The sequence below is a fragment of the Scomber japonicus genome, chromosome 17 (assembly GCF_027409825.1).
Source record: "Scomber japonicus isolate fScoJap1 chromosome 17, fScoJap1.pri, whole genome shotgun sequence".
Lineage (NCBI taxonomy): Eukaryota > Metazoa > Chordata > Actinopteri > Scombriformes > Scombridae > Scomber > Scomber japonicus.
This window is the reverse complement of record NC_070594.1, coordinates 27389857-27410321: the sequence shown is the minus strand read 5'-3', so window position 1 is coordinate 27410321 and position 20465 is coordinate 27389857. Positions and strand designations below refer to the sequence as shown.

At 38.9% G+C, this 20465-nt stretch overlaps 2 protein-coding genes across 2 annotated transcripts; one reads left to right on the top strand and one right to left on the bottom strand.

Annotated features, from left to right (window-relative positions):
* The first annotated feature begins 2474 nt into the window (after positions 1–2474).
* On the top strand, positions 2475–7956 carry rad51 (RAD51 recombinase). Its single transcript, XM_053336775.1, has 10 exons — positions 2475–2509; positions 4058–4144; positions 4345–4482; positions 4905–5022; positions 5518–5609; positions 5796–5890; positions 5983–6096; positions 6192–6321; positions 6703–6824; positions 7204–7956. Exons 2-10 carry the CDS (start codon positions 4061–4063, stop codon positions 7325–7327), a joined length of 1017 nt encoding a protein of 338 aa, XP_053192750.1. The 5' UTR covers positions 2475–2509; positions 4058–4060; the 3' UTR covers positions 7328–7956.
* Positions 7957–8329: 373 nt separating this feature from the next.
* Positions 8330–17565, bottom strand: rmdn3 (regulator of microtubule dynamics 3). Its single transcript, XM_053336865.1, has 12 exons — positions 17012–17565; positions 14339–14528; positions 13984–14124; positions 12119–12455; positions 10900–11002; positions 10720–10780; positions 10550–10625; positions 10377–10454; positions 10004–10102; positions 9864–9917; positions 9696–9776; positions 8330–9577 (listed from the first exon to the last, which is right to left on the bottom strand). The coding sequence occupies exons 1-12, from the start codon at positions 17211–17213 to the stop codon at positions 9518–9520; spliced, it is 1482 nt and encodes a 493-aa protein (XP_053192840.1). The 5' UTR covers positions 17214–17565; the 3' UTR covers positions 8330–9517.
* Between the last annotated feature and the right edge of the window lie 2900 nt (positions 17566–20465).

Sequence of the window (20465 nt, the reverse complement as noted above, 5' to 3'; positions counted from 1 at the left end):
GGGCCCTAGGTATGATCCTCTTTGAGTTTCTGGTGGGTGATATTCCATTGGATGGGAACGACATTGAGGACCTCTACAAGCATGTGATTGAAGGTAAGAATCTTTACTTCAGTTCATCGCTTTCATTCCATTTTTTACCAAAAGTTAGACTGAATACTCCTGAAAATGTCAAATGGTGTAACTACAAAAGAATGATAAATATTCAATATTTTATCCACCTAGAGTGTATTTAAATTTGACTAAACCACATGGACACAAAAACATCATTGACCCTTCTATATTTAATTCATGCTAGCAGATCTAAATGAATCTTTCTTTATTTTAAAAGATGATTCAAAATGTGCATTATCCTACTTTGTTATTTTCATGAAATCTAGCAACATGTGGTTGAATTTCTTGTTTCTTTTACTTTAAACTTGTTTTAAGATGTTTTTCATTCAGTGTTTTTTTATGATGGAGCTAAACTTTTAATTCTGTTATTGGATTACTGATATGTGCTTTTTGTTTTTTCTCAGATGACATCATCTGGCCGGAGGGGGAAGCAGCCCAAGGAACTGATGCCCAGGACCTGATCAGCCTTCTCCTGCAGAAGAATGTGAAGAGACGTCTGGGGACAGGTTAGTGTCACATTCACTAATGATGAAGACGTGGATAGAGACAGGATGGGAGCTGATGGGAGACTTGTTGTTTCTTCACATTCAATAGTTTTTGTTTGGATTTACAACATCTGTTTGTCTCGCTTGTTCTCCAGGAGGAGCCGGAGAGGTGAAGGCTCACCCGTTTTTTAGAGGTCTCTGCGGGAGGTTCCTTATGGACGAAGAGCCTCCATTCATCCCCCAGCTGAGGACTGAGAAGGACACCAGCCATTTTAATTGTAAGTGCCAACACACACACACACACTTATTTTTCTCCTTGTCTTTAACTTAATGCATGATGGTTGTTGCTGTGGTTTCTAAAGCCAGCATAGCCCAGCAGTGTCAGGAGGACCAGGAGGACCAGGAGGACCAGGAGAACCAGGAGGACCAGGGTGATAAAGAACCAACTGTGAAGCTGCCGTACCTCTGCTCAGTGGCCCACCGCTTCACTGAGGTACACTTTTTAAATTATTAAAATCCAGCTGCTGTTTGACACTGTAAATCCATTTCTCACTATCAAATACACACAAGAAAATGATCATTTTGATGCTTTTCTTTTGAACCTGCAGGTTTACGGCAGCCCGGAACATCTGTCTGCTCCAATCGCCTTCAATCAGATCGTGCTGATAAGACTGGTGGAGGAGGAAGAGGACAAAGAGGACGAATAGGAGTTTAACTATGAAGGTAAGTTTAATGAATTTCTTTATGAACAGGAATCAGATGGCGGCTTTGAGGAGCAGGAGTCCAGTGAGGAGAAGGAGGAAGACCTTCAGGAGGAGTGACAGCAAAGACGTCGAGCGACACCGAGGAGGAGGAGTGAGAGAAAGAAGTGGAGGAGGATGAAGAAGAGAAAGACGTGTACATACGTACGTGTATGCTGATTTTTTAAATTTGTTTTAAATAAACACAGGTCAGATTTGCATAACAATGTGTATCAGCTGCACAAAAATAAAATGATGATGCATTTTTTGTATATTCAAGGTCACATTGGGAAAAGTCTGCCTTAAAGAAATGTGTATAGGCTGTTTTTACAGCTCCCACATGTAAAATGGGTCAAATTTGAACCTGAACGGTGTGTAAAGGTTAAAACAGTACATAAGATTCTCCATATTACCTCCAGTTAAATGAAGCTTACAGCCTTCACTGTACTGATGGACATTTTCATTGGATCACAAAGTAACATAACATGTCAATTATTCAACACAAAATCTAATAATGCATCTTTTACCATTTTTTTCTCTCATAAAAAACATAGATCACTAGGTCTATAAAAGCACATAATAATAATATCAACAAACTTAAAAAGCCATACTGAGACCCCATTGATAACTATAGACACAACCAACCCCAAGTGTATTTGATGGTTAATTAGGCCCTACTTCTTGTTACAATACGTTGTAAAAGTGAAAGTGAAGACCTGAAGCTTCCATTTGATGTAGGAATGATTATTGAAAGATGTTTTGATGATTAGCAATTCTCACAATAGTAAAAAGTGTGATTACCAACCCTGGTCTCCCCTATAGGGAATTTAATATATACATAGTTCTAAGTTTAGTGACTGAAATCTTATCAAATTTATTTAATATATCATTTTTATTTTGTCGTTCAGAGAAGGATTTTTCAGTAAAACATTTTCTAATAAAATATTATTACTGCATTTTTTGTCCAGAATGAAAGTTCCTTGAATTAATAGTGGGGTGGGTCAGTCGCAGCTGTATCATTTGATGTCCGACTAACAATATCTATAATCTGACCAATCAGAGGGGACGACGGACTTTTGTCATTACGTACAGCGTCATTACGTGTCATCAGTAGAATACGCGGGAGCTTTTGGTTATCAAACATTTGTGGGAACCTGAACAAGAAGTGTACAGGTAAGTTGGACTCCATCTGTAACTGTATCACATAGTAATATATGCTTTTTGTTTACACATGATATGAGTTTATAAGTAAGACATACATATTAACTCGTATTGAACTTGTTAGCTCGCTGTCTTCTATGGAGCAGCGTTGTCGCTGGTTGGGAGGTAACTGAAATATAGTGAACAGACGTGTAAACAGGGCTAATGCTAATGAGCTAACAGCTGCATCGGTGTATTAACTGAATGTTAGCGGTTGCTTCAGAGCAGCTATGCTGGCAGGGAAGCTTGTTGCTATTGTTAATAGTTACGTTATTAGCGGAGTTCGTTGTGTAGACGTTACCAGAGTTGGTTTATCAACGTGGGAAATTGTTAGTTTGTCAGTGTGTATTAAAACTAAGCGCCGTTGATAAAATAGCGTTAGTGTGAAGCAGCGACGTTACCGTGATACTGCTAACCTGACGACAGCTGACGGTAGCTAACTAAGATAGCAGTGTTTGTGTTGAGGATGTGTAACACTGTTTGATTCAGATCTTACTGCTGCTCTGTAACATGAGTCACTTTGCTTAGGTCATGTCAAACTTATCACAGTTTGATATGAATTGTCCTTTTTCACGGATCTAAAATCTGAGCTCATGTCTTTTTTCAGATCGCTATTTATTATGATCTAAGTTTTTACCATTACTATAAGTATACTTAGTAAAACTCGACTGATATATTGGTTAGGCAATATTAATCAATGCATGTTTGATCCTTTTTCTTAATTCAGTTTTAATATATTTGTACTTGTTTTTTGGTTATTAATAAATACTTATATTTATATAATATATATTTATATTGATTAAATTCCCAGTGTAGTTTACTGTTTCAGTCCACTGTTATTTTATATAATAAAGTTAATTGTCAAATGGTAAAATATCATGGCCTTCATTACATATCTTTGCCTGTGGTTTTTTTGTTATTTGTTTTTTTTTGCACAAAAAAAAAGTATATATGTATATATTCTTTATATATAGAATTAATTGGTGATATATAAATATCAGAATTTTTTTACTCCTTAATATCTGTATCAGCCCCAAAAATCCAGTATAGTTCAGCCCCTAATACTTAACAAATACATTAAGAAAGTTTCAGAAACTTGAATATAGGTGCACAACAGTATAAAAGTATAAAATAGCAGCAAAGGTAAACATTTACATAAACATCTGTATTACAGATACAAAAGAAACAGAAGGTCCTTACTGTTTTTCCTCCTTTATATTTTCAAAATGTCAATATATGTTTCCCAAAAGAGCTTTAAACAGTTATCCCAACATATACAGAGTTGTTGTGTTGTGTAAAAACTGAAACTATATTCTATTTAAAAATAGCTTATTTTCTTGCTATGAAATAAATAACTTAAGTGGATGTTGCATCTTATACATCTAAAGTTCAATTTTCAGCATAAAAAGTCATGAATTCAAGCATCAGACTGAGATACTGAGTCTGAGTCTCTCTCTTGCTGTAATATTTTACTCTCCCTATTCTGTTTCATATGTGCTGCTCTCTGTCATCCACACTCAGATCATGGCGATGAGGAGCGAGGCCAGAGTGGAGGCAGAGGTAGAGGAGGAAGAGAATTTTGGGCCACAGCCTTTGAGCAGACTAGAGGTGTGTATTCCTGAAAGCAGTCATCACACAGCTTTACTCAGACTTAATGTGTGTTTTTCCCTGTCACACATCGGGTTGTAAATATTTAGTGATATGACACAGAGACCTACAATATCTGAAAGGTAAAAACAGATTGCATTCCTCTCTCTCACTGAACTTACAGTATATGTCTGTCTTTCTTTCTCTTTTCCCGCATGCAGCAATGTGGAATCAGTGCCAGTGACATCAAGAAACTGGAGGATGCAGGTTTCCACACCATCGAAGCCGTGGCCTACGCACCAAAGAAGGAGCTGCTCAACATCAAAGGCATCAGTGAGGCCAAAGCTGATAAAATCCTGGTGAGAGACCAGGCCATTCAACACTTCTGATGCACTGTGTAGTGCTTCTGCTGGTCCTGTGAGGAGAAAAATGGACAGTTGACCATGAAATGCATTATTAGTTCAAGTTTTCTCATCACACTTGTAGAAGTTGTTATGTTCATAGGTACATGTCAGAAACAGAGACTTTCACTGAGCTCAGAGAAACTTTCCTCCTTCAGCAGATAATGTGAAAACAAACTGCACATACATCATTCTGCACAGAGAACAACATGCAACTGAGTCCTGGATGATATCTGTATCTGTAATGATTAGAATTAAAAAAAAATGTCTCACTACATCTAAGGTGTAATAGTTACAACATGAGCAAGACCAATATTCTCATGAGCTATTTTATGTTGTTATGTTAAGTTTATGTTTTCAACAATGTCTTCTTCTCTCAGACTGAAGCTGCCAAGCTGGTGCCGATGGGTTTCACCACAGCTACAGAGTTCCACCAGAGGAGAGCTGAAATCATTCAGATCTCTACAGGCTCCAAAGAGCTCGACAAACTCCTGCAGGGTTCGTTAAGTCACTCACATACACTCACTGGCCTCTTTATTAGGAACACCTGTGCAATGTAATGCAATACTATACAACAACTCTGATATAAACTCCACATTTATGAAGTTTATACATTTTCTGTTTTTGTTAAGAAGGTGATAATTCTACTTTGTTTATTATTGAGGTCATAGTGAATGATGGTGGTGTATTAGTGTTCCTAATATTTTGTCCACTCCATTAATATACATGAGGGGGGCAAAATATTAGGAACACCAGTTAATAAAATGCACCTCAGTACACCACCATCACTTGATTGCATTAGATTGCAGAGGTGTGGCCAGTGAATGTATGTTTCATTTCTTTTGTGGGAAAAGAACAGCATGTGAAACACACTGAACCAACTGAAGCAAAGTTCCTGTTTCTGACTGTATTAGCTCCAGTCAAATAATGAGAGAACAAAGTCATTACACAGAAGAGTGACAGAGCGATCGTGACTTCCTGTCTGTCCTGCAGGTGGGATCGAGACGGGCTCCATCACAGAGATGTTTGGAGAGTTTCGGACGGGGAAGACCCAGCTGTGCCACACACTGGCTGTCACCTGTCAGGTACACACACCACACTGACTTTGTTGATGGACAAAAGATGAATCGCCAACTGTTTTGATGATTAATTATTGTCCAAATTGTCTGATTCCAGCTTCTTCTCTGTGAATATAAAATATCTGTGGAGTTAAAGAGGTCATATGTATAATTATCACACTCAGTAGACTCCACTGTGTCTTGTGTCCACAGCTGCCCATTGATCAGGGAGGTGGAGAAGGTAAAGCCATGTACATCGACACAGAGGGAACCTTCAGACCAGAGAGACTCCTCGCTGTGGCAGAGAGGTAAGGAGGATCAGCACTTCTTTTTTTTTAAGCCGACACACCCACATCCTGTAGAACAGCACATGTTGGATTTCCTGTGTGTGTGTTATCAGGTACGGGCTGGTAGGCAGTGATGTTCTGGACAACGTGGCCTACGCCCGAGCCTTCAACACAGACCATCAGACACAGCTGCTGTATCAAGCCTCCGCCATGATGGCTGAGTCCAGGTCAGTCAACAGAAACACTGTAAACAGATCCAAACAGTACATAAAGAGGAATTATTATGTTCCCAACTACAACTCTGTGTGTGTGTGTGTGTCAGGTATGCTCTGCTGATAGTGGACAGCGCCACAGCTCTGTACAGAACAGACTACTCAGGCAGAGGGGAGCTGTCAGCCAGGCAGGGACACTTGGGACGTTTCCTGCGCATGCTGCTCAGACTGGCAGACGAGGTACGCTGCTCCTCCTGTACACCTGATGATGTCACATGCTCCCACTTATATTTGTTATTGATGAATTAGTTAATAGTTTTATAGTTTGGTCTATGGAATGTCAGAAGATGGTGAGAAATGTTGGCATAGTCCAAGGTGATGTCTTTAAATGTCTTTTGTCCTGACCAACTGTCCATTGCACAAATATATTGAGTTTACTGTCAGAGGACTAAAGAAAAAAACAGAAAATATTCGTATTTAAGAAGCTGCAACCAAATGAAGACCCATTCATGATTGTTTAAATTGTCATTTTGGTGGCTCGTGCTAAATAATTCAGGGCGTTTCAGATTTTTTTCTTACCATTATTTTTGTCTGCCTCATCTCAATCCTCTGCCACAACAGTTTGGCGTCGCCGTGGTGATATCCAACCAGGTGGTAGCACAGGTGGACGGAGCAGCCATGTTCTCCGCAGATCCCAAGAAACCAATTGGTGGCAACATTCTGGCTCACGCCTCCACTACACGGTGAGTGAATCCAACGCGGTCCAATATCAGCGCTCTCTGAAGTTCCACTGGGCTTTACAGAGCTTTCAGTAAATATATGAGACTTGCATTCAGCAGGTGGACAGAAACACAACTCCTAATGAATGATAATGTAACTTATGGATGTGAAAATAAGCAGTTGTTTTTCTCACAAGTTCAACATATCAACTTCAAAGGTGAAAATATACCAGTGTTGAGTTTACTGCTTGTTTCTAATGCCCCCAAGTGGCCAAAAGGCTGTTACTGCAGGTGTAAGAGTTAGATCAGGGAGTGAGTAGTTTAAAGCAGCTGTAGGTCGATGACATCATGGTTTGATCGCTCTAAGACAACTTTAGGATTAAAACGGGCGTTGTCCTTGCAGTCTGTACCTGAGGAAAGGCCGAGGAGAGACGAGGATCTGTAAAATCTACGACTCCCCCTGCCTGCCGGAGGCCGAAGCCATGTTCGCCATTAACGCTGACGGAGTGGGTGACGCCAAGGACTGAGCGAGCAGGGCAGGAAGCAGCGGGGGTGGTGCTAAATGTTTGCTTCACACCTGCTTATAACTCAACCTTCAGACTCCAGTGCTGCATGTGCCACCTCCACCCTAAACAAGCCTCAGACTGACGGTTCACACAGGCATGAAGGTGATGAGTTACACCATGTGGACTGATGCTGATTGAAGCAGAGTGGATGAGATGATCTGACCTCCTGCAGCTCAACAGCAAGATGGAACGTTTCATAGAGAAGCACACTGCACTCAACAAAGAAGAAATTAAGCTCCAGTTCTGACTTTAGGTTGTCATAATTAAAACATCCTTATCTCATAATTATAACCTAGTATGTCACAATTATAAAGTGTTCATCTTTATAATTATGAGATCCACAATCTCAAAAAAAAAGGTCTCATAAATCTTTGTATGGTTACAAAAACTATTAAACATGTCATTAAAATGGTTTTATAATGAAGTGAAGTCATAATGAAACAGTCAGCATAGTTTTTCTTTGGTGAGTGCAGCGAGTGCTCTTCAGGAGTTTCATGTACTGAGTGGTCAAAAATATATAAATGTAAAGTGTTTTAAGTGTTGATCTTTTTGTTAACTGTTGGGATCTGTCAGTGATGATTTCTGAGGATGAAACATTTCTTTTTCCAATTAAGACACTTAAAGCTTTTCTTTTATGTAATGTATCAAATGTTTAGACATGTTTGTGTGTCTGCTCTCTTTTTTCTGTTTGTCTTTACCAGAAGCTTCTGTGTGTGAGCTTCAAAGCTTAAATTTATTTTGTTTTACTATTAAAAAGCTCCTCTGTTTCTATCAGTGTGATGTTCTACATGTGTACATAACTTTGAAAAGCAGAGAGACATAGAAAAAAGGTTTTATTCGAGGTTATCCATGTGTCACTTTAGTGCATATTCACTTTTCATCACAGGATCAGAATAATTAGGGAATGCCATCATTTTCATAAAACATGATATCCACTGACAGGAACACTGTTATCTCAAATAAAAATCAACACAATAAATTAAATAGAGAAAACAAAGTGCCATTAAAGTCATCTGCTAACAAACTGTATCTCAGCTTTCACTTCAGAAAATAACAGGAATGTAAAAACACTCAAATATCAGAAGGCAGCAAAACACACTCAAAGGAAAAAATACAGGAACATTTGAACACGTCAGTCATTACCAATCAGAAATCTCCTTACATTGTCAGTTTACTGTGTGAGCGCCACTACAGTTTTCTAATCTATAGGGGGAAATGACATGATTTAAAGTTTAAAGAGGGGGATAATAAATTAAATAAAATACATTTGAAGACTTATTTTGATCAAAACACTACAGTCTATGAGTCTATCACTACATCTACATTAAATGAAGCATCATTTATCTCCACACAAACCTGGCAGAATGAAGTTAAAGTTCTCTACTCCCTCTTTCTCTTCCCTTAAAGCTCTGCTAACATCCCTGATCAAACTGGACTACATGCTCCACGTTCCAACACAGTCCAACATATTACCTGCATAAATAACATTACACAATTCATTTGCAACACAATGTAAAATTCCCATGCTCCCCCTCCCATTGTAGGTTGAATCTCCTCTTAGACAACCTTCTGCTCCCTTAAATTCATTGATATGTTCTTCTGACAGTGCGACTAATTACAGTAACTGGACTGATCCTCCCAAACGACCATGAACACACCTCTTACCATCTATCTCTGTCTCCACCTATATTACTCAAATAGCACAAACTCATTCCCCATTCTCTTCTAGGGTGAAGGCAAAAACCTGCACAAATAAAACCACACACTATAGTAGAATCCATGTGTAATTATTTGGTTGAACTGACCCTTTAAATATGCCTGTTCAATTAAGACAAATGTGCTGAAAAACTAAAACCACCTTGTGTTTAAAGGACTTGATTATCAGTTCAACAAGACAAACAATTAAAAAAAAAGTTAGATATACAATATATATTCCTCAGTGAAAGTCTGCAAAATAAATAAATATTAATAAACTCCATATCATTTCACAGTGACAGTATGACAAAGATATCCACCAGTGAAGGGAAAGATATTAGTGAGCCGCCATTGTAGTACTTGTCTGATTGGATGATCAGAGATGGGCAGCATTCACATGGCCAATCGGTGGCATCGGCTGAGTGCTTTCGTGGTGATTTTCAGTAGAAAATAAGTTCAAATTTTTTTGCCAGTTAACGCGCGAAGCTGAGCCTCCAGTTTGCTCGTTTCTTCATCCTAGGAAAAAAAAAAGATAAAAGGCAAAAATAAGAGCAAATGATTACTGATGAGTACTGAGAGCAACAGAAGTGATTGTTGTGCTTGTTTAAATGAGGTGAGTGAAGTGTGTTCTTACATCATTGGTGTTAGAGGGCATCTTCACAGCCAGCTCCGTCCAATTAGTTGCCTCAGAGATGTTGCCTAGCTCCTGGTGACACTATGAGACAAACATCATGGTAACACAATGACAAACACACTGATGCACTACTCTGTGTATGTAATGACTCTAGATCTTATTGCTTACCTTTGCAATGTAAAATCTTACAGTCTTGGAGAAGCCTGGACTGAGTTCTTCTGCCTGGAAATTCACACAAACATTAAAAGTATATGAAAATGACTTACAGTGTAACAGTGTAAATATATAGCAGCAGGGATGTGTGGTACCTTGAGGAAGTTCTCCAGGGCGTCGTGCAGGGTAGAATTGGGGGGGGTCTGGTAGAGAGCAGCAGCAGCCTTCTTCTCCAGCCAATCAAGTGTGGTCACCTGCAGACACACAATCTCAATAATTAATAGTGAAGACACACACGTGTCTTTAAGTCATGATCAAGTTTCTTTAAGACAGTGAAAAATATATTTTAGTTGTTTTTTTTAAAGTAACAAAATCCATCACTCTCCTACAGCTGTGTCAGATCTGTACTAACAAACTGCTAATACTAACCTTTCATCTGCTGCTGCTTCATATTAAAAGCATTCAACATGGGGTGACTTTTATTGTGAAGCAGCCACTTTTCATCAAAAAATACATCTACAGTCTCACCTCATAGCACCATCTGCCCAGCAGGTAGAAGCACATGGGGTCATCATCTCTGAGGGCGATGGCACGGTCCAGATGTTCCTAAGTGGGAGAAGAAGCTTTAATCATACTCTGTTCACAACTTCTGTACATTAGATTCAACTCTCATTTGAATAAAGTAAATGTTGCTGTGTTACCTTCAGTATGTGGCTGCTCTTCAGTTTGCTGTGCATGCTGTCATGCTGGGAGGTCAGTCCTGTCAGCATGGCGAACCTGCACACACAAACATATGACTGTGATACACAGCGGGTCAGCAGTAAGTCTGTGGTGTTCCTCAGGGTTCAGGGTTCAGGTCTGGCGTTCTTACCATTTGTGACACTCAGCGCTGAGGCCGTTCTTCTTCAGGGCCAGCTCTGCCTCCTCTCGACCTGCAAACACCAGCTCACACTTTACTGACAGGTACTGGAGATACGGTCAGTCCCTTCTCTTCTACTGTCACACTGAACACACAGAATACAACACGCTGTACCAATAAAATGTTCATTACCTTGTTGTGCGTAGTTCTTCTTCTCTTGTTTGTCCTTTGCAGACTCGTACATATCATTGTACGCCCGAGCCAGTCGCCATAGAAACTCTCTGCTGTCTCCATACTGAGTACACACACACACACACACACACACACACACACCAAAGCAAAGAACAGGTAAGAATCACTGTTACATCATTTTTAACAACAAACAGATCAGGTGTACCTAACCCATAAATATAGGTATGTGTTAGTGTAAACCTTTGCCTAGCAACAGTTGCTAAGAGTAGGAAAAGAAGATGTGGAAGATGTGTGTGAATGGAACATTTTCAGGATTATAGGTGCTTAAGATCCAAAAGTGAACACTACAATAGTGCAACATCTGTCCACCTCTGTCAGTGCTACCAACAGTATGAATGAAGTGATGTAATAATAGGGTTTCCATGTTGATACAGGTGTGAGTGTTTGTCTTTTTGCCGTCAGCACTGATGAGTTTTGAGGACAACACTTTTGGAGGCTTTGCTTTTTTCAGGATAAAACACACATTTGGGGGTTGTGTCAGCTATTCTCTAACAGTCCTGTTACTAATAAAAGGGCTTTTAATAGTGCATTAAAAAGGAATACAACAGTAACAGCTGCTTGTGCCGAGTTACAGAAACCTCTGACTGTTGTAACCTCTAAGTGATGCTTCAGTGATGCTTTACTGACACCTACTGGCAGAGCTACACAACTGCACAACATGTCTGCAGGTCCCTCCACAAACTATCACTGCTCACAGGTTTACATGCTGTCTTCCTCAGTGGAATAACTCATCTTTCATAACAAGTAACTAAAGATTACTTTCATGATCAATTCATCTGATCATTATTTTCTTGATTAAAATGCAGCATCAAGGTCCAATTAGAGAAGCTGGAATTGGTCAGTGTTGGCATTCAGAATAATTGCAGAGTCATGTTCTTTCTGTCATTTAATCAAATAATCAACTAATCACTGCAGCTCTGAAAGATAGTACAGTTAAACTAGGGCTGAATATATATTCTATATTATTAACAAATCTATTTTTGATAATATATGTAATATCAAAAATAATGACAAATGCCTCAGATCACAGATTGTGGAGATATCTTCACAGTTCTTACTCTGTCTGATCAACAGTTCAAGCATAATGAATGTAGTGATTGATCAGTTATTTAAACTGACAGGTGGTTTGACATCATGTGATCAGTGAGTAGTATCTCACCTCTGCTCTGTTGTCCAGCAGCAGTTGAAAGCCCTCTGCTTTTAAGCTGGCGTCTCCTGTGTGGAGGATGTCACTCTGTGCCAGGAGGAGAGCCAGCTCTCCACTGGGAACTTCAGTCACCAGCTGCAGCCTCCCCTCCTCTTCATCCTCATCCTCTTCTTCCAGCCCCCTCTCCTCCTCCACCTCCTCTTCCTGGGAGTCTTCCTGGCGGAGGGTGAGGACGGTAGCACAGCTCTTGTCTTCCTCTTCCTCAGACTCCTGTTCAGGCTCCTTCTCTCCCTCCTCTTTGTCAGTGTCTCGGTCAGTGTAGTCAGACTCAGCGTAGGCTGTGGAGTACCTGCAGACACACACATGAGCAGAGCTTTTATTTAATGACTTGGTGAATTTTCTTTTTCCTTGAATTGCTTTCATTTCTTTTCAACATGGTTTATCTATTCCATTTGTAACTTGGATTTTGAGTGCTCTATAAATAAAGAGTATTATTATTATTATTATTATTACTACTACTATTACTAATGTACTATAGTTACTTAAATTGGAATTTCACATTACATTGATTTATTATTTAGAGAAAAATGATGTTTTGCCATATAAAGGGTCAGTTCAAAAGTGTGGCATCTCTCTATGCAGTTACTATCAGTTTTATTTGCATAGAGCTATCTGTCTCTATGACTTTATGCCTTTACTTCAATACAATGGAGGAGAATGGAGTTTGGTTTGTGTTGCTCACAGCACTGAAGGGCACAGTTTGGGGTGTGATAAAACCTTGGCTGGGTTTCCTGGGTGAGTCCAATGTTGACAGACCCCAAAAACACAATGACCCCAAGTTACATCACTAGATTACATCATATTCACAATCAAAACCTGGATAAAATATGTCATTGTGTGTTGTATTAAAAAATGATTAGCTTTACAATGATTAAAAATAAGAGGGTGGTGTTCTGTGAGAAACACAGCCCCTCCTCATCCATTTCATCAAAGAGTCCACTGTGTTTGCTCTGTGCAGTGTTAACACAAAAGACTCCAGCAAAAACACTCTGGGTAGTTTAGCAAAAACAGTTGCAATGTAATAGCACCAAACATCACACTGTGAGTGCTGATCACACACACACACACACACACACACACACACACACACACACACACACACACACACACACACACACACACACACACACACACACACACACACACACACACACACACACACACACACACACACACACACACTTAATTTGGTGAGCATCCATTGACAGATAAAATGATAACTTTGCCGAGTTGTCAAAGCATTAAATACCACTGTGCAGTGTTCCAGCTGATACTGATAAGATTTCAAAGTAATGTAATATAATCCAGACAGTCCAGCCTGGATTATATTACATCATCCTGTTGGTAAGTGATACAACACCCCCTGCCCCCCCACACCTGTCCCTTGTATTTTTAATGCAGTGCTATTTTCATTCTGAGCACACAGTCAGAATGAATGTGAGTGTTACTTAGTATTAGTTTAACCACCTGTAATCATCTTAGAGATTAACACTAACGAGCTGATGAATCTTGTTAAGAAGCATAAACACACATACTGTTATATCAAAGCTTGAACACAGCCTGATCTTATCTCTGTCTATAATGTTAGAACACCACTGCACTCACACACCATTCATGTTCTGATGGACCTATATTATTTGAACTGTTGCATAAAAATAATAAACATCTTTAAAACTCCAAAAATACCAATTCTTCACTCTTCACCTCTTAAGTGAGACAAATGAAGTAAACCAGACAGTACAAACACAGCTGTCTAAATATATTATTGAACAAGTTGGTCCATTGTTTTTGGACAACAGCCAATCACAGTAACATACCCTCCTTCACTGGTCTCCTCATATGCGCTGGCCACACCTTGGCTGGCAGTGAAGTAGATGGAGCTGGAGCTGTTGGAGTCAGTGCGGTCTCTATGGATGTGACGGCGCCTGCGTACACGCTGGCTGTCCTCTACTCCCTTTCTGAATGTAAGGAGACACACACACACACACACAGACAGGTCAGTCAAGTAGACTTATTTTTGAACTTTGGACATCTCTGTACTGAACACATAGACATGAGATTAATATCCATCTGAACACTTTCAGGTAGAAAAATATGTGTTCCTGATATATTCGTTGATATGTGTATGTGTGTGTGTGTGTGTGTGTGTGTGTGTGTGTGTGTGCCACTCACTTGACATCCTGGATGATCTGCAGGGCGATGTCCTGCAGACCCCCCCTCAGCTCGGCCACCTCTGAGCGCAGCGAGGACACGCAGGTCAGCACCTGGTCCAGCTGGTTCCTGAGCTCCAGTTGCTGCTCTGGGGACAGGCCCTGCACCACAGCCTCCACTGCTGCCAGAGCCTGCTGCTGGGCCTCCGCCTCTGGACAGCCAACCATGGAGACAACACGTTAGACAGGTGGTTTCTGACTTATTTGTAATTTAGTCAATATTGTACCCCTAACTATCATCATAACCAGCTCCAAAAAACTCATCTGTTTTCCCTGCTTATCTGTAGTCCAGCCTTACTTCTCCCTACCTACATGGATAACTACTCCATCTCTTCTGGGTCTGTCTGTGGTCTCCTAACAGTTGGACACGCCAGGAAATAGCTCCACAGGAGGTATCCTAATAAAACAACTTCAATACACCCTACCAGCAGTTATCCAAGGGAAACTGCTCCCAGGCCAGGAGTCACATTAAAAGCTATTCAACAAATTATGTTAAACTATTAACCATTTAACTGACTCTTTTTCAGCTCTCATATTTAAGAATTAGATGCCCTTCCATGTCTTACACTATCTGATGACATCATCTTGGACCAGATATTTGTAGTGGGGACTTTTCACTCTTCTCTGCTGCACATGAATTGATACTGAAAACAATAATTGCAGCAGTCAGGGTTTTGTGTGTTAGACAGAGACATGATGACCAAGGGCTCATTTCACTCATTTCCATACAGCCAGTTGATTTATTTGCATACATGAGACTGTATAAAATACAGATAATAAAAGTAAAGATGTGACAAGAGAGGTGAAGAATCCACAGGCTGATACAAAAGACCTGTCCTCAACTTAAAAAAACAAAAAAAAAAACAAGAACAAAATAGGAAAAAATAACACAACATAAAATAGGCTAACACAATTTAGGGAAATACAAACAAATGACAGGAAGTACTCAAAATTAAACAGAAAAACTAACCAATCAGTAGACAACAATCCACTAAATTTAGAAATCTGGACTACATTAACAAGGAGACTCCACTAAAAATGAATCATGTGGTCTGGATGGGGGAGGGGCGGGGGGTTATATCGCCCTTTTTTGTGTTTGCAACTAGAATAAATGTTTCACAAATCTTTAAATGGTTTTAGTCTCTGAAGTCTCCTTGTTAATCCAGTCCAAAATTCACAGCCATGTATCATTATTTAGCATTGATTTCCCTTCATTGTGGAAGTATCATTTACTAACTATTTTTGATATTAATATTCTTCAAATATGTACCTTTATTTTGAAGTTGAAATACATGAGTAGAGATTTACCAACACAAACATGTGTATCTGTAATACTCAGATAAAGTATTATTTAACTAGACAAGTACCTACCAATGTACCATACAGCTGGAGGACAGTAATCCAGTAAGATACCATGGAGACCAATTATGGGATAGAATTTTGAACTTACTCTGATATCTGTCTTTACCTAGATACAAAATGAAACTCAAAAATGCTTTGATGACAAAATATTCTAATACATAATCCAGATTTTTTTCATGTTTGTGAGTTTTTTCACTTATTATTTTTGCTATTTTGCTTTATGTTGCAATGTTAGTATGTAATATTAATAAAGCCAGACTGATATATCGCTAACAGATATTATTGGCCCATGTTGGCCTCTCCCAGATATATCAGTATCGGCGTATATGTTGTCCGATATGCACCAATATTTCAAAATTATATAGGCAGCATTTTATGTATATGTATCCTTTTCTTAATTCAAGTTTAATACATACATATATTTTTGTGTATGTGTTTATAGTCATTTATAATTATTCAATTCCCAGTGAAGTTTAGTGTTTCAGTCATTTTATATAATAAATATAGCTAAATTGTAAAATATCATGCCTTCATTACATACTAAATTTGATCTCAGCACCCCTAAAATAAATAAATTAGTATTGTATTTTAAAAAGGACTTTAATTATTTAACAAGCCCGTCTGTTACAGATGGGACAAACACTTATGCTACAGGTTCAAATGCTTTTATTTTAACAGCTTTAATGTACTTCAGTAGTTAATATATATTAATATATAATCTTTCCCTCAGGGTTCATTCACTATCTCAGGTTCCTCTCTGTAGAAATCTGTGATTGTTTATTCTGAACCATTATTATTATTATTATTATTGTACACTATAGTAGACCACTCTACTTTGTATTAATATTTATTGTTGTAATTTATGTTATCCAGTGAAATTAGTAAAAAAAAAAAAAAAAAAAAAGTGGACAGTTGCAAGGCACTGTATGTAACATTGTCATTAGGAGCTGAGCCCCTCTGAAGGTCTGATACTAGAATCACCCCTGGTTCTACCTCTCTCTCACACACACACACACACACACACACACACACACGTGTTTTACTATTTCCTCTTACTTTTTTTTTGTTAATGTGCAAATAAACTGTCAATTTGCCAGCTAACTTCAGCGTCGTCTAAGAAGGTCCCATGGGGTCCACATACTTCATCATCATCTTCACTATCACAGGGAAAGTACCTGTCATACCTCTCTCTCTCTCTGTCTCAAACACACATGCATCTTTTTGACAAGCCTCCATGTGTGTGAGGCTGAGTACAGCCAGCCAACCCACCCACCTTGTGCATCCAGCGTCTCCCGCAGCAGCGCGGCTCCATCAGCCCCGTCAAACACGCAGGCGGCTGGCCTGGCCTCCAGCACCAGACTCTGGCATCTTCTCTTGCTGATCTCTTTGTAAATGATGAAGGCAATCAAACCCAAGCCGGCTGTAGCTCCCACAGCAAGCCCGATGAACCCGTTCCTCCCGAGCGGCATGTTCATGTCTCCACTCTCACGCACGTCGTTTAACGGAGCTACTTACGTCACTTTTATATGTCGTTATACATAACTGTTACTATTGACTCGCATTATGCTAACGACATGGTAAAGTCCCACAAATTAACTAATTAGAGAAAATAATGTTAGCACGACGCACGTTTACTGCTAGCACGTTAGCCTGCTGTCATCAGCCCTCCGCTAATATGACGTTCAGCAGCTAATAACTAAGCTAATAACTACGACGTTTTTAATAAAGCTTGACGCAATTGTTATAATGTCCCTTTTGAACCTCTCCTATATATTTCGTCGACACGTTTTAAAGCTAGAAGAGTCTGTTAGCGTTATACTAAGAACTGCAGATGTTTGTCGACTGGCTGCAATGATGCTATAAAACCATAAATCGTAGCTGCGTCACATCAATATCACCTGATAACGTCCGGTTACAACTTCCAAAATAAGACGTGTTGACAAGCGAGCAGCACTTCCGCCAGGAAAATAAAATACCCTAACCCTATAATAACTTGAAATAGTGTGTCAGTATTTACCTGCTCATGTATGGCAAACTAAAAATGATCGGCTAGTGAGTCAAAAAAGTTAAATGTTGGCTAAAACACAACTTTAATGTAAAGTCACTGGCCGCTTCATTAGGTACACCTGTGTAATCTAATGCAATCCAGTACAACCACTCTGCTTTAAATTCTACTCTTTTTTAAATGAGGTTCATACATTTAAAATTTTTGTTGATATTGTCAAAAAGGTGATAATTCTACTTTACGTTTATTAATAAGGTCATACTAAGTGGTGGTGTAATGAAGTGCATTATATTGAATGGTGTTCCTAATATTTTGCCCCCCTCATGTACAGTCGACAAAATATTAGGAACACCATTCAATATAATGTATCCTAATACAACACCATCACCCACTATGACCTCAGTAATAAACATAAAGTAGAATTATCATCTTCCTGACAATAACACACAGGTGTACCTAATAAAGAGGGAAGTGAGTGTATGTATTGTTCTGTTGTCAGAACCTTACACACACACACACACACACACACACACACACACACACACACACACACTCACCAACTATTTACAGACACTTACTTACTTTTTGAAAAAACAACAACAACCAAAACAGAGTAATATCTCATCATTCTGACTTAGTTTTTTACTTAATTTCTCATTTTTGAATGGGCTCAGGACCCACAGAGTTGGCTTCATCCAGATTATCTGTGTGGCATTTACTATTATGGTAATTTGGTTGGTAATACGCACCACTAAAGCACAATTAAATACTGAAATATTAGTGGCCCTCAAAGGGTGAATCCTAATGACTTTGGTGATCCCCTGACTTTTTCTCTAGTACCACTAGTGGGTCAAAGTTTGCATTTCTCATGAAATATTTCAACATCCACTGGATTGATTGTCACAAAAGTGGGTACAGACTTCCCCAGCAGATTAATCCTAATGACTTTGAGGATTTTTTTTGTCTTTTACAAACTGTGAGCGATGCAATTAACTTGCATGCAAATACTGTGGGAGCCTACTGTGTTACTCCCTTTTTCATGTCAGTAACTGGTCCATGACCATCTCTTTATCAAAGTATTTACATCATATCAATATGACTTGTTAATTATGTTGTCAGTTGCCAGATGAAAGAGACCAGAGTCATTGGAATACAGAGCAACTAATCTAATTCTTAAAGTCACAGATATGAAAAAATAAATACAGTCACTGTTTCTACAACTTACAGTGAATCTAATATAGTTAGTAGGTAATTCAGAGAAATTCATTCAGCACATTTTCATATATCTGCTATGTATTTGTTGCTATTTTCTTTTGGCATTAAACAATGTTTTTGTTACTTCATATTTCAGAAGTCAGTTGAAGTTGACAGACAAGTTAGCCACTGGATATGAACACAATGAACAAGGAGGAAATGATACCCAGGAGGGAGTACATGTCCCATAATGCCTGGGAGTGGCTGGTAACCTCTAGAAAAAACCTGCTAAGTCATGTTTCCACTGTGAACCTGACCCACATACTATGTTCAGACAAACAATGGATCAAAATCAATCACTCTTTTTGCAGAAACTGAAGTGTGCCAAGAATGTGTCCAACGGATAGAATAATGCCATTGATGAAGAGTTTCAGTCAGCATGACAGACTGACACCTGCAGGGAGTAAACTGTGAGTCACAAAGCTGATTTGTTGCCTCAGGAGAATGAAAATGAAAGCTAAACGTGTAAAATATGTCATAGCGTTTCTAATAAGTCAGAGTAACCATCGATATTCACAATGTCACTCACCCAGTAAGACATGAGGATATATTGCATACTCCTACCAGAAATCCAAGTGGAAATGGATGCTTAGGTGAAGAATAAATAAACTTCTGGACTGTTAGACACAAATGCCAGATAACTTTCCAGGAACATGCTTACATAATTAAATGTAAAATTAATATAGTTTAATCAGCTTGGTTTCAGATCATGTTTGGAAGGGAAACAGACCAAATTATTTTACCTGTCTATGTACTTCTATGTACTTGTGCCTGATAATATCCTCAAATAATGGAAGAGGATCTTAAATTCAAGTTGTATATTCCTCAAGATGATCTGGTTACATAATAAACTGCAATAAACAGGGTCTGTTGGATGATGATGATCTCTGTGTAAATGTCTCAGTCTTATAATGAGATAGCATGCAGCCTTTCATCCTGATTTGAATAACATGATGGCCTTTCAAATCATAAGATTCCTGTTCAATAAAACAGATTCAGATGATCGAATTCTCTCCATATCAATGGAAACAATCTCCCTTGTCATGTTCCTCTTTGTCTTTAGTGTCCAGAAACCAAAAAAGTTTTGGTTTTTCCTTGTCCTGCATTTGGAATTCTCTGTGGCCTAATGGGAACACTCTGACACTGAGCATTGGGAATTTCAGTTAAAGAAAGGTTCTGGGTGAGAATGATATTCACATGAGGTATGCAGTCAGACCTGTCCAGTGAATAAACAACTGGTCCCATACAGGAAGTGCTTGAAGGCATAATTGACTTGAGTGTCTGTTTAGAGCCCCACAGTCACTGTGGGCCCTCAGATGAGACACATTGCTTTGTTTTTATGCTATTTTTTTTTTTTATGCAGCTTTGAAATTTGCACTTTCCATAAAGGAATGATAACTGAAAATACACAATGGGAATGTTGCTCTAGATTAAGGCTACCACTGGTTCATGTAGTTTAGTACAGCAT